The sequence below is a fragment of the Fusarium poae genome, chromosome 4 (assembly GCF_019609905.1).
Source record: "Fusarium poae strain DAOMC 252244 chromosome 4, whole genome shotgun sequence".
Classification (NCBI taxonomy): domain Eukaryota; kingdom Fungi; phylum Ascomycota; class Sordariomycetes; order Hypocreales; family Nectriaceae; genus Fusarium; species Fusarium poae.
The window spans coordinates 7,517,286-7,531,488 of record NC_058402.1 but is presented as its reverse complement, the minus strand read 5'-3'; the positions used below and the strand labels follow the sequence as shown (position 1 = coordinate 7,531,488).

General features: G+C 47.2%; 4 protein-coding genes across 4 annotated transcripts; 2 read left to right on the top strand and 2 right to left on the bottom strand.

The window, feature by feature from the left end:
- Positions 1–212: 212 nt before the first annotated feature.
- Positions 213–1,926, bottom strand: FPOAC1_012534 (uncharacterized protein; the record flags this gene model as incomplete). The annotated part of the gene is made up of 4 exons (XM_044856888.1): positions 213–518; positions 568–953; positions 1,009–1,490; positions 1,544–1,926. 4 exons carry the CDS (start codon positions 1,924–1,926, stop codon positions 213–215), a joined length of 1,557 nt encoding a protein of 518 aa, XP_044704201.1.
- A 1,514-nt stretch (positions 1,927–3,440) lies between these two features.
- FPOAC1_012533 (uncharacterized protein) lies at positions 3,441–4,160 on the top strand (the record flags this gene model as incomplete). Its single annotated transcript, XM_044856887.1, has 1 exon — positions 3,441–4,160. One exon carries the CDS (start codon positions 3,441–3,443, stop codon positions 4,158–4,160), a length of 720 nt encoding a protein of 239 aa, XP_044704200.1.
- A 95-nt stretch (positions 4,161–4,255) lies between these two features.
- On the bottom strand, positions 4,256–5,147 carry FPOAC1_012532 (uncharacterized protein; the record flags this gene model as incomplete). Its single annotated transcript, XM_044856886.1, has 2 exons — positions 4,256–4,575; positions 4,664–5,147. The coding sequence occupies 2 exons, from the start codon at positions 5,145–5,147 to the stop codon at positions 4,256–4,258; spliced, it is 804 nt and encodes a 267-aa protein (XP_044704199.1).
- Positions 5,148–6,148: 1,001 nt separating this feature from the next.
- On the top strand, positions 6,149–13,419 carry FPOAC1_012531 (uncharacterized protein; the record flags this gene model as incomplete). The annotated part of the gene is made up of 7 exons (XM_044856885.1): positions 6,149–6,701; positions 6,747–7,660; positions 8,786–9,049; positions 9,105–9,230; positions 9,281–10,007; positions 11,094–12,696; positions 12,753–13,419. The coding sequence occupies 7 exons, from the start codon at positions 6,149–6,151 to the stop codon at positions 13,417–13,419; spliced, it is 4,854 nt and encodes a 1,617-aa protein (XP_044704198.1).
- Between the last annotated feature and the right edge of the window lie 784 nt (positions 13,420–14,203).

The following is a 14,203-nucleotide window of genomic DNA, read 5'->3' as shown; positions in this document are numbered from 1 at the left end:
GAGGAACCTGGCAGCGGGAGGTTGATTCACAGAGAGCTTGGTGGAAACGGGGTCGGCTCTACATTGTTCTACGTGACACGGTCACATGCAAGTTTGGAACACAAAGACAAAGGAGCTTTATTTGATGCTGATAATCAAACAACTTGAGAATCACTCATATCTTGTCATCGACAATGTCGGGATACATCCGCAAGCTATTTAGTAGAAATAAATCAAGGATGTGCATGCTCAACGAACTCATCGTGCCTCTCTTTTGTCTTTTCGGTCGTGTTGCTCGCCCTTTGGAGATATCTATCGTCAGCCAAGTGCCCATGGAGAGCAAGTTCCTTCTGCATCTCCCGAGCCACATCAACAGCATTTCCACCTCGAGCAAAGATGTAATCAACCTCTTCAAGAGCCAGATTGGAAGTCTCTGGATACAAAAAGAAAATGATAGGCACAAAAGCCAAATTGGTTGCCATGAAGATGAGGTAGGCTTTCCATTGGAGGCGATTGATGAGGATGGGTGTGATCATGACCTACTATTTGTTAGCTGAGGTGCCCGGATGAATATGGATAGACACATACCACTGTGAAATTCCAAAGCCAGTTTGAGCTAACTCCAATAGCAGTGCCTTTAGTTCGAGCATGGAGAGGAAGAATCTCAGGGACGTAAACCCAGGGAACACAGTTCATGCTCGCGCCAAAGACGAGCATGTACGTGAAGAAGAAGGCAACCGACCCAGCAGCAAATGATCTTCCTCTAGATGTATCATCTGCTTGGGATAGAAGTGCAGCTACCATCATCATGGAGAAAGAAAGTCCAGCGGATCCCCACATCATGGTCGATCTTCGACCCATCTTGTCTAACGCTAGAGTGGGAAGAAGCGAGCCGATGGGGAACATGAGTTGAATGCATCCCGCGATGATTTGCGCAAGTCTGTGTTCAAGCCCGACGTTGGTGGTGAGAACGGCTGTAATATGTCAGTGTCTTGACTGTATGTAGTACACGGAAGAATGAATGCTTACTCAGGATGTAGTAAACCACCAGATTAATACCGCCCACTTGATTCATGAACTGAACAAACCAGGCCAAGAAAACTCGATATCCCGTGCTGACTTTATCCTTCCGAAAGGTGGAAGCCCAAGTCGTGCTACCTTCAGCCTCAGCCTCAGTCGACAAAGCGGCCTCGATAGAATTGACTTCTCGAACGATGTCGGGATGATCGGTGGGCTTGTCGTAGATAGCTGAGAGCACCTCGGTCGCTTCTTGTCGTCTCCCATGATTGAGAAGCCAACGTGGGGATTCGGGTACGCCGAACACAACAAAGATGACCCAAAAGGCAAACACTGCTTGGAATGCGAGAGGCCAGCGCCAAGCAAAGGCTCCTCCGACAAAACTAAAGGCAAAGTCCCACCAGTAGGCAAATGCAATGCCGATACCGACAAACATGACTTCTGCTGATACGAGACGACCTCGTTTGGTGCCTTCACAGAGTTCAGATTGGTACCTGAAGGGTGTCAGTAATTGATTAGATGATCGCTGTATCGTATTAGTACTCACATAGGTACTGTAGAAGTCTTGAGTCCAGTACCAACACCAGTAACGATTCGCCCGACGATAAGATGGCCACGTGTAAATGCTGTCGCTTGTAACGCAGCTCCCACAAGAATCCATCCCATAGCGACCCAGATTGTCCATCTGCGACCGAGCTTCTCACCAAGAACAAAGTTCATGAAGCAGCCGACAAGACATCCCAAGTTGTAGCTCGAAACGATGAAGCCGGTCAATGTGTCACCGGGATGACCAAATTGTTGTAACCAGTCTTCATTTTCAAGAATACCTCCAAATACGCCTTGGTCGTAGCCGTAAAGGACAAATGCGCAGAGACAGCATGATGTGACTGCACGCTGCAGCTTCTTGCCGCGGCCAAACCAGGTTCTCATTGTAATTGACCAAGGGATGATGGAAGATATCCTGAGACAAGGAGAAGCACAAGATGTTTAATTACGACAGACGAGGGGTATTGGGGATTACCCGTTTATATACGAGAAACCATTATCATGGACTTCTGACCGAGATGCGTTATTCCTGGTCTCCATCCTTGAAGTTTGGTTAAAAACATGGGGTAACCCAGGGATCAGCGTCGGCAACATGGTACGGTTGTCGTTGAATTGTGGAGAAGCGGCCAGGTTTGGAGGGCTACAGATGCCTGGAACTTCCATCTTGGGCTCTGGTCGTTATAGGAAATGCGAAGCGGTTGGAGATGCAAAGCTTAAAACAGGTTTAGTGGAGGGATTCGTTAAGGTTACTGTAGCGTCTCTTCTAATGACGTTATTATTGTCTACATTCCATGCTGGGATAATTAAGCGGCCTTGGCCATGGATTGAACCTGAGCAGCTTCAATACGATTACTAAGTCATTGAAAGGTAAGTTAGATGATTTATTTCGACTCTTTCTCTCCTTCAATGGGTTTACTGCAGGCACAAAGTTTGGGAGGGAGTCAATAAACGTGATCAGTGGCCTACTTTACTCTGTAGCCTAGAGTCGGCCTCAGTGGCGATAGTAATTCGTGGTGAAATTGAGGCTCAGCAAAAGTAATCATGTGCACCAAAAAAGATACTGGTTCAACGAATAGGATTTCTTCTTTATTTACCAACATCTAAGGCATACTGACACCGTCTATTTCTACAAATTCGGTCTCCAGAGCGAAATTCAAGCGGCACATTAAACCTTTTTAAGTATCCGTATTCGCCTCATACTGACATTAACACAGAAAGGATTCAAGTCCCACAAACCTCTGTATAATAGACTCGGCCCAGACAATCAACCTAGTAAATGAGTAGATGTCCTTCAACCATTAACATCTCAGAACAGGGGCAGCAAGATCAAGCTTTTGGGGTCGTTTGAGATTTTTAGCTTGACGATTGGTTAAACCTCTAAGAACCCCCAATTCATGTTGTGTACCTTGGCAAGGCTGAGTGTCAGATGAAAAGCAGGGGCAACGCATGGTTTGTATCGTTTTAGGATAGATAGCACCGGCCATAATTATTGAGTTTTTGTCAATAACCAATCATGTTTCCCATCTCTTCTCTCAAAGGTAAAGATGCCTTCTGGGGGCTGGGACGATCCGATCCAACATGCTGGCTTGAGCCACAGCCGTTGCATGTCAGACAGGCGTGAACACTTCAGCTGGGCACATACCGGCGGTCCACTGCCAAAACTGCACTAACCGTAAATGGATGAACCCAGCGCTCGAGGTCAAGATATCAAAGCTTCAGACAAAATATTGTACGACGAAATAAACAGTATATAAACTATCAGTAATAAAGTAAAATATAGGAAATAAATCAAATCAGATACCAGTTCACCATCAGTCAGTGAGTTTCCATCTCCAAAATTCAGGTCGACCACTAAATATCACATCCAGTTCGTTCAACACCACTTACACGCAATCACAATGATATTCCCTCCATTCGTTCCATCTCTCGAAGATAATTACAACTTGGAAGCTTCAAGTGGTCCCTCAACTCCTGGAACACCATCTGAAATCTCAGACCAAGTCCTAAGCATTGGCTTCCCTCAAGCTATGCAACTTACATGGACAAACTCATCTTCCACCATGGCACTCTTCATCTCCGAGCCTGGCTCAAGTGTTCTTTACGCAGCTCTCATGCCACGCGGACTGCAAGGACCTGTTTACCTATATCCTGGTTCTGAGTTTGTTGGAGATGCAATGGCCTCTTCGAACAAATCTGGCGAACGTTTCATTTTCCAACTTCCAGGTGTACCCAGTTATCACATTTCCTCCAACCAAGTCACCATGTCCTTTCATCGGTCTCGATCAAACCCTCGCTACAACTTCTCTATGAGGGTTGAACACGAGGGGAGTCGCAGGACTGAAAATTTTGAATGGCGTGTTTCGTCAGAAGCACAGAGTGGCCTGTACAGTACAGTATGGGAACTCGTTTCTCTGGGACGCAGTAGTAAATCGAGCTCACATCGTCCAAGGAGCTCCGATGTAGTTGCCATGATTTATGAAAACCATGGGTCTTCTACAGAGCGGTCAGGGGGTTTTCGATTTTTGGGGAGGCCAACCACGTCTTATATGGGGTACCACTGGACTCTTATGGCTCTAATGAGTGGTATAGCTGTGTGGCAGCATGCAAGTAGCGGATAATAGAGGAAGAAGCAATGTACGGGGGGTCCCTCATGGATAAGTGTTCAAAAGAATTATGTACTATCTAGTCGCTGCAGGCAGCTAAGTATAAGTTATTAAGTGCTATCTTGACCCTGTGTGATCGGCGTTCCCGTGTCCAGGCTAGTAGCTCTGGAGCGATTTCTCCTGGACTTTGTCTTTGCTCCCGAGTCATCAGTCTGGGCACGCTGATCCTGCCCCTGTCTTTTCTTCTCGGAATTATATGCATCCTTCACCTCTTTGTAAACCTTCTGAAGCTCAATCTTTAAGATTGTGATTTTCTCATTAATTTGTTCGTAATCAACTTTTTCTTTGCGTTGCAAGCCATTCTCTAACTCTCTTAGAATTTGGTCATTGAAAGATTTCGCCAATTCCAAAAGTGACTTCTTTGCTGTTCCTGTTGTTCCCTCGTCGTTATTAGTATCGTTACATCGCAGCTGAGAAGGAATAGGATGATATGATTGGTAGGAAAGAAGATTTCATACGAAGAGCTTTCTTAAACGGTTTTCCTTTGATTATGAGGCTTTGCTTCTCCCGGTTCTTATCGCTCCGTGGGCCGCGGATCAGTTCGTTACCGTTTAGTAACACCTTTTCCAATTCAAGCAGCTGTAAATCGAGTATGCGGTCGTGTTGGGAAAGCTTCAGTGACCTCCCTGAACGTGAGGATCTCTGGAGTCGGGCAGTTTCAAAAAGGATACAGCGTGCAAGATGGGATTCTTTACGCATGGTCGACAAGATATCCTTGATGCTTAACCGGACATAATCTGCATGGGAGCGGTGTGGACGGGGACTGTCCTTGGGTTCGTATGTTGGTAGCCGAAAATTTGATCGACCTAGGAAACCGTCGGCAGGGACTATGGCGGTGTCGTCTAATTCGCGACCTTCGGTGTCGGTGCCAATGTCTTTGTTGGCTTCGAGAACGGCCTGCTTGCGGTTCTCTTGTCCGCATCTGAAGCAGTTGAGAAACATGATTATTGTTGTATAGGAAGTTGCTGGTAGACACTTTGCTGACTTGGGTGAAGCTATTCCCGTTTACTAACACAGCGATGATGTTTGAAGAGGGTTTCTTGTCGACTCGCCGTGAAGAGAGGGTAACTCAGCCGGCTGAGCTGGATATTAAAGTGCAAGGCATGCCGTCTACAACACATCTCGATTAGTGTCAACTGATTCGATGATGCTATCCAATAATCCTCCAAGACAACTCCAGAAATAAGAGGGGATTGCCAACAGTTCGACACATGTCACAGCCCCACCCGATTTTCCACCACGGTTTGGATGGACACGATATCAGATGACAAAAATAAGGTTGTTGTGACTGTTGGCAGTACCTACGGCCCGGAGGATACAACCAATGATAGAATCTACAGACAAATGGATCTGCCATACATCCTCGGGTTTCTGCGTTCAAGATGGAGCAACATCCGCCCGAGCCTCAAAGTGAAGATCAGGGCGACAGGAACCCCGTTTTCGCATTTTCCGAGGCCCCCGACTCATGAACACCTTCGACATGCACAATGACTTGGCCAAGTTGAACCACGATATTAATGACAGCAAAAACAGCGAGCGTATCATGTTGGTGGCTGATTTATGCGGCACCCTGTACTAAGGTAGGCTGCTGCGGAACATTGGCGCGCGGCTAATATGCTACCAGTTGTTGGCCGAACAGCCCCTGCTAGAAGTTCAGCTATAGCTAACTAAGAGAATGATTGTTTTAGTGGTTGAAAAATGAACCATCATGTTGGCTGAGCTGAAAACCTGAAACAAGAGGCTTTTCCTTTTATCTTCAGCTTCACTGCAATAACAATTGTGACAGCCTGATTCAACATTCGTAAGACAGTTGATTTATATCAGGGTATCCGTCTAGTCTACTACTACATAGCTATTCATTCATTTCCTCAAAAGCTTTCGAGTTGCGAAACCATTGCATTGCTTTATATCACGTTACTCTTTCATTCCAGCTTACATTCATCATGTGGATGAAGCTTCTCATTATTCCTCTCCTTTCTGCACTCTCCCTTCTCCTCTCTGTGATAGCTGTGCCGCTTTCCAAGGCCAAGGGATTTTCCTCTGATGGTGCGATTCATTTCATCAGAGACAACCGGACCTGGATCTCCATCACTGTACAGGTTCTCTCGACTGTGCTTGCTCTTGGCCAGACTTATGTCGTCACGTCCCTCGTTGGACTAGATACCAATGCCAGGCTATACAGAAATCCACTTAAACTCGACACACTAAAGCTTCGACAGGCCATGACGGCCAAGTCTCCAATATTTGAGGGTAGCAAGTGGGTATCGTTCATCTCTGTGGTTTTCCTGCTACTCCTGCAGATCCCTGCTGCACTCTGGGCTGGTTCAATCACACCGACCATCAATGAGCTAACACAGGAAACGATGGTGCAAGTCCCTGATTTTAACCAAGCAACGTCTGAATACTGGGCAACTCGTTGTGCCCCTGCTGTGTCTTGCGACAAACTTCTCGGGGGGACTCAAGATTTGGGTACTTTTTCTTTTGTGAACTGGAAAGGTTTGTCACGCAAGTCGTTTCCTTTCAACGCTAACATCCCTATAGCAAGGACGGGTCTTTTGGTCAATTCTGTCTCGCAAGCTTCTTCGCGGAATTCTTCAACTCCAACTTACCAAAAACTCGATGGCACGGGCTACTTTTATCACGGCCGATCATATGGTGTTGGGTCGGCTGTGGGACTGTTGCAGCCTACTTACCCGGATGATCCGAATGCTATCATCCGCGGATATTCGTTCATTGAGGACGGATACTATACCAACGTCTCTTGTCACTACAACAAATCCAGCCAACTGTCGTTTTTCAAGTCAGACATGGTGAGCACGCCCGGCGGGATCTACGCTCCTCAAGGATACTGGCTTGGTGGCTCTCTTCCCAACGGCCCATGGGCAGGCTTCCCGACTTGGGGAGTTTTGAACGGGGATTTCACAACATCAATAGCAGCTGTCAACAACCAGTCGCATTACATGTACGGGTTCTTAGCTGGCGATGCTTACTCCATGTTGAACCAGACTCAGTGTGAGGTCTGGTTCACACCGTCTCGCTTCAATGTCAGTGTCGATACGGACGCAAAGAACATATCAGTCACTTTGTTGCAGCTTGATGCATCTGATATTGATCCAACTAGAGCCTTGGCCAACATATCATTTCATGGAGTCGGGTATCTATCGCAGACCCTGACGACCCTGTATACATCCGTCCTGGGCGATTCCTTTCGTCGCAATGTCGAGAATGTACAGAGCAGGGCCCAGCGTAAGGACGTCACCGATCAAGATGTTATTGAAGCGGTTGAAGATGGTCTTCGCCTTTTGCTTGACCATTTTCTCGAGGGTAGCGGAGCCGCTCAGGTTATGCTACTGCGGAAGACTAAGCCCATGAGTGGTGAAATTACGCTGCAAGTCTTTCGCATCGGAGCTTTCTTGTCTGCATTGTTCTTGCTGATTATTTCTGCACTTATTACAGTCAGTGTGGTGATACTATATTTTAAATATGGCCTCTGGAGCAAGATATGGTCTGATGCGGAATGCGATTTTTTGGATTTCAAGTCAGCGATACTGGGTTCAATCAAAGGACTGGGATCTGAAATAGACCTTGTCAAGGCATGGAATGGCCAGTCTGAGGACAGACGGGTTGGTGAATTGCAGGTGCGGGCCAATAGGGAAGACTCAACCTTGATTGTAGGGCAACAAGACAATTACATTCCCTTATCAGACTTGAGTACTCAGTAGTTAGATTACTCGGCTTGGTAAGGGGGGCATAAAATTAGTCAGATCCGACGACGCTGACAGCTGAAGAACACTTGCTAGATAGTGGGTAGCAGAAAGAATGACCTCCTAAGTCTTAGGTTACAAAAATAATTAGTCTAAGAGCTATAGACTAAGGAGCATAAAGTGGCCTACTAATTTCGTCTCTTATGCTTCCAGCGGCTAATTTTTCTGATACCCTGAGGACTTCATATGCCTTGAAAATAGAAATAATGAATGGTTCGTAGACATGCATCCGCCCATCATCGGACATTTAATTTAATTAGCAGCCCTACAGGTTGAAACATTCCGACTTGTGGAACCCTGAGTAAGCCTGTCGATCCCCTGTCACTGCCATATCATATTGTTGCTCCGCCCCGAGTTTAAGGCGCAGTCAAATTCGACGTCAGGTCACTTCGCTCATCGCCGAGGATCATCGGAGTGTGGGACCTTTCACAAGACATCAACGGCATATAAACGACTAAAGCATCAAAAATGAATTAAGCTTCATCAATAGCAATTTTTGTTTCTGCAATTCACTATGCCAGGAACACCGTCTAGTCTCGGATGCGACGGATGTCGCAGACAAAAGAAGAGAGTGAGCTATTATCCCCTGATAAGAAATACAATGACTGACATGAAAAGTGCGACCAAGCTAAACCAACATGTGGAAGATGTAGACGCGTTGGAATATCATGTGTTGGAAATGGTGTCAAGAGATGGAAATTCCATTCTTCTTTTCAAAACGAAAACAGCAACGAACAGATAATCATATCATCCCCAAGACGAAGTCCAAGCAATGCCCAAACCAGGGTATCATCCTCACTAGTCCACATTCTTCAGACCGAAGACTGCCGCTTTGATATTCGGGCATTCGGTGGGAAACTCATCCCAGAACTAGTGGCTCAGATCGGCTACAATTCGACACTTGATTCATGTGTAGCTGCCATGGTTACCCTTTATAGATCTCAGCAATGTCCGAGTTTGAGGGTCGAAGGGCTGACGCACTATGGAGAAGCACTGGCGGCTACGAGTAAGGCGATTGTTGATCCAAAGGAAACCATCAGGATGAAAATGCAGATTGTTTCAGTCATGTTCGTTTGTCATGTAAGTTCTTTCTGTAAACTGGCATGTCAAGTTAAGCTGACCTATCCGCCCATAGTACTGGATTGATCGTAAATCAGTCGAACGACATCGCGAGATAATATCAGTTCTATTCCGGGAAGCTGTTTTGAAAAAGCAACTAGATGATCTGGAGCCATACATGGTTGGACTGACACAGTTAGCGGTAAGGATTCCGGCAAATCCGATGGATATCTAAACTGACTCTGATTTTAGGTCCTGGCAAGTTTTTTGAATCCTCAGTTCGAACTAGGACCGTGGTTCTGGGAAGCATGCGAAACAATAGGCACTCCTCGACCTGTCAAGTATCACCAAGGAAGCTTCATCAGTCTAGAGTCTGGTACACTAGCTGAAGTTTCTATTTTTATGCGTTCGCCAAAGAAGCATCTTCACCAACTACAATGTATTTACAACGTTATCCAATTCGAGATACCAAAGGTACGGCGACTCATCGCGCTGGCAACGGCAGCAGCAGCAGCACCCAACGCACAACCTATGTCAAAAAGAGTACGCAGCTCATACAGATTTGCATACGCGATACTCCTCGCCATGACATCAGTGATCAACCACACTCTTCAGATATGGGACAAGAATCTAAGTCTTGTTGGAGATGTACATGATTGTGTGGATGAGTCTATTGCTCTCGTGCAGCAGTGTGAGAGCGCTCGTCCATATGGGGCCATGTTTGTACCAGAGTTTCTCACCATGGTATATGCGGCGGCAACAGACGGGTATCGGAACGAGGACATGATGGGGATATTATTGGATTATGAGAGCGATTGCATTGGAGCCGATTATTTGGGACAGGCATTGTCGGTCAGGGAACGACTTTATGCAATGGAGATGCGAGAGACAGCGGAGGAGATTAAGCTGGGACTGGATACGGATCTTGACGCAGGAACGCAGATCGTGACAGAGGTTGAACAAGATTATCAGGCAGCTAGTGAGTGTACAATACTATAGCCGAACGGCAACATGAATATCAATATCCCGTGACTTGGGCAGTGGATATCAGAACGTTCAACCTTGAACATAGACATGGGAAGAGATCACAAGCTAGTGGGTAGTAGAAAAAATGCCCTCCTAAGTCTTAGGTTATAAAAATAAATAGCCTAAGAACTATAGTCTAAGGAGCATAAAGTGACCTACTAATTTAGTCTCTTATGCTCTCAGCGGCCAATTTTTCTGATACCCTGAGGCACAAGTGGCAGGGCTCGACATGTGAATCCCCACCACCCTCTCATCCGTCTGCAGCCTAATCATGCATATTACTCGAGTTCGAACGGTAGAAACCCGGGGAGTTTTAGCTACCCCAGATGTTGATATTGAACTTTATTCTCTTTCGACACCGAACCGCCCCGAGATATGCCCGCTGTGACTATCAACATTGGCTATTCTTGCCTTTTGACAACCTCACATCAATAAATCTACTTCTAGTGCTCTAAATAATGACAACATGTTGAGCCTTGCATTTCCGAACATGACCACCTAATCAATACCCATGCTCTTATTGACCAGTAACAATCACGATAATAACCGCATCCGAGGAGTGTATCGGGTGGACCCGGGCTGGATCTGGGGAAGACTGGCCTGGGACCAGATTCTAGTGGTCGGGCGCTAATTCCACAGTGGGCCGTTTGGGCTTGAAATATGACCCGATGCTCCCCGCGGGAACGGGAAGCAGTCAAGTCTAGTGAAGCTTTCAGTGCATTAGGTAGTTACTACCCGGAACACCGATGCCGCTCACCTGAGCCGACAATTCGAATAGCAACGGGATTATAATTCCTTTTTCATTCCCATTCCTCTTCTTTTTCCATGTCATGTCCCCCAGATCTCAAAATGACAAATCCAAACAAAATTGTCAAACGTCAAAGCGGACGAGAATCCAAAGGTTCATCCGGTGGCGCTCTCTGCAAGACTTGCACACCATGTCGACAAAAGAAAGTCCGTTGCGACGGCACGCGCCCACAATGTGTTGAATGCAGCACCAACAGTCTACCATGCGTATACCCTCACGATGCCCGACGAGAACCCAGACCGTCCCGCGCTCGCGTTCAGAGCCTCGAGGCCACCGTCGCCGCCATGCTCGATCACATGAAAGCAGCCGGTATCCTTTCGTCCGAGATGCAATCGGCTTGGACAGCTGAGCTCATGGATGCCGACCACCCGTCTCGCGCCTCGCAGGATTATACCACACACGGATTGAGTCGCCTTGCTTCGACCGCTGCGATTGCGAGCCCTCTTCCGACTCCTACGGCGTCTTCGATTGCGCAGGAAATTGGCGCTAGTTTCTTATCTTCGCCGCCGCGAAGTAGCGTTGGTCCGACGGACGGAGAAACGAAACCGAGACTCGACAGCTTCAACACGATCCTCTCACGAGCGAGCGCAACACAAGTCGACTCTGCCGAACTTCCGCCTGTGAAATCTGTTCCTCGACCTATAAGTAACGACGGCAATGGAGACGGTACAGGATTATCGCCCAGTGAAGCTCGAGTCGCTGGTGTCTTCCACGAAAACGGCTATGTGTCTGCAGTCCACGGTCTCGCTAGTATCATGAACCCTACATCCCGCGCGCAACACCGAGAAAACATCAACAAGATGACCCGAAAAGGTGATGATGCTATATCAGCTTCCAAAGCTCGACTTATAAGCAATGCTGCGTTACAACGGCAGCGGGAAGCGCGCATGTTTCGAAATCCGAGAGACTTGATGGATCTGGACGGAGTAGACCCCGAACTTGCCAAGCATCTTCTCGACTTGCACTTTAACCGACAGCACTATGCTTACCTCATCTCGTACCGACCTGCTATCATGGACAGTCTTGCTAGCGGCGGAGGCCCTTTCGCCAATAAACTCCTTCTCAACGCCATTTTCTACTCGACGTCCCTCTACAGCGATCGTCCATGTCTCCGCGCTGATCCCGACGATCCTCAAAGTGTTGGCAGACGCTTCTACGATCGGTTCCGTGAGCTTCTAATAGATGAACTCGACAAGCCCAGCATTCCTTCTGCTCTTGCTCTACTACTCACAAGTGTATCTTTGGTATCACAAGGCAAACCAAGCGCGGGATGGAGTTTATCAGGAACAGCGCATCGTATGATTATTGATCTAGGATGCCATTTGATGCTCGGTCCCGATTATGAGAGCACTGGCGGAGTCAATGAGCAGCGCGTGCTAAGGACAGACTTGGAGCAGGAGATGCGCAAGCGTCTTTACTGGGCTGCTTTCACAACGGATGCTACTCAGGCCTTGTATCTTGGACGACCTTGCATGTTCGCCTCGGCTCAAGCTAGAGTGCCCCTGCAGCTGCTTGATACCTTTGAGGAACTGGAAGAGTGGGAACCTTATATCGATCCCAAATCACCAGGTTCAGCTCCTCCGCCGTATGGTCGCCAACCAGCTCATGCAGTGTCAACATTCAGCAGTCTTGTGCGTCTATTGCAGATCTCCACGAGGATCAACGATCTTTATGGAATTCAGTGTGTCAAGTACACGACCGAGTATCTTTTAAATAAGAAGGAATCCATCGAGAGGGAGTTTGAGAAGTGGCAGAGTAGTCTCCCAAGTCACCTGCGCTTTGATCCTGACGACACCACCACCGTCACACCTCCTCCCCATCAAATCACCCCACAGTGAGTCGACCCAACTGACCCCATGCCATATTGGAGATACTAACTAAGATGTTTAGCACGACATTCCACGCTCTCACCATTCTACTACACCGTGCTTTCCTTGAGGAGGGTCATCTCAGACGCCACACCGACGAAGCCATGAAGCGAAAGGGTGAAGAAGCTTGTATTCAAAGCGCATTGATGATTCAAAAGGTTGTCCGACGATATCGCGAGTCCTTTACACTCCGACGTGCGCCATTCTTGCTCTCATACGCAGTCTATTCCGCCGTAATTGTCATACTTCGCCAAGAGCGTCATGAACGAGGCCAATTCACAGAACCTATCTCTTTCTTCTGGACATGTCTCAGCGAACTACAAGTCGGCTGCAACTTTGGTCTTAAAAAGCCCCTCAGCGTTTTACAGGACATGGTTCGCGAGTTCCAGACTAGTATCAAGGAAAGCGGCACTGCTGGTACCGAACAGCCTCACCCTGCTGGCCTCGATGAGAGCTTCTTCTTCCCGCTCGCCATGGCACCTTCAACAAACTCTATAGCGCCCAACACATCCACGCCAACAGGCGCTTACATGTCCGCCACTGCATCAGACTACATCCCGAATATGGATCACTTTGATCCTGCGTTTGGTCACTCGCCTGGTCTTCTTGACTTTTTGAACGATCAAGAGAAGGATATCTCGCAGGATGCACTATACGGTCTGTTTGCGCCGTCGCAGCCTTTCCCGTGACTGTCGGGCGAGCTGGGCGAGACCTTTTTTGCAGGACCTGCTTCAGCGGCGTAGGCAGGTCCTTCGAGGCGTGTCAAGATGCCTCGGTTCGCCGGCTCGGTGATTTTATTTTCAAGCCTCATGCAGCCGAGGCATATCAAGTTTCTGGCGGATGGTCTATCTGCCAGGACTTAGTCACCTCCCGATGGGGAGTCGATTCACCAGGGACGAACCAACTCGTGCCCAATTCAGATCTTTACATATATATATACGTAGAATTTCGGTTATGGATATGGGTACGAACTGATGAAGATTATTATTGCTAGCAACATTTGCTGAGCCTTTTTTTTAAGCGTATAAACTTGGAGGCGTTCAAAATTTACTCAATTGGTTATTCTACATACACTTTCCAATGCAATTTACCACTCATGACGTTCATCTCGTGGCTCTCAATCAACTGTTCCATGTGGTTGTTAGTTTGTGTATCTGTTTGTAAGTTGGTTTTTAGCGTCGTTCTTTGGCGTGAGCTAAGGGACGAAATTAGTAGGCCATTTTATGCTCCTTAGACTATAGTTCTTAGATTACTTATTTTTGTACCCTAAGAATCAAGACCTTTGCCTGGCAACTTTTTAGTTTTTTAGGATCATGGTACTGGGCAAGGTGGTAATTTCGCACTACTTGTGAGTTTGAACTGGAGCTTGGAATCAAACATGGGAAGGATGATATGGCATAGTAAAGAAAGGTCAATTCCTATGACTTGAATAAATAATGTCCAATGCGATGATGAACGATATCGCAGGTGACA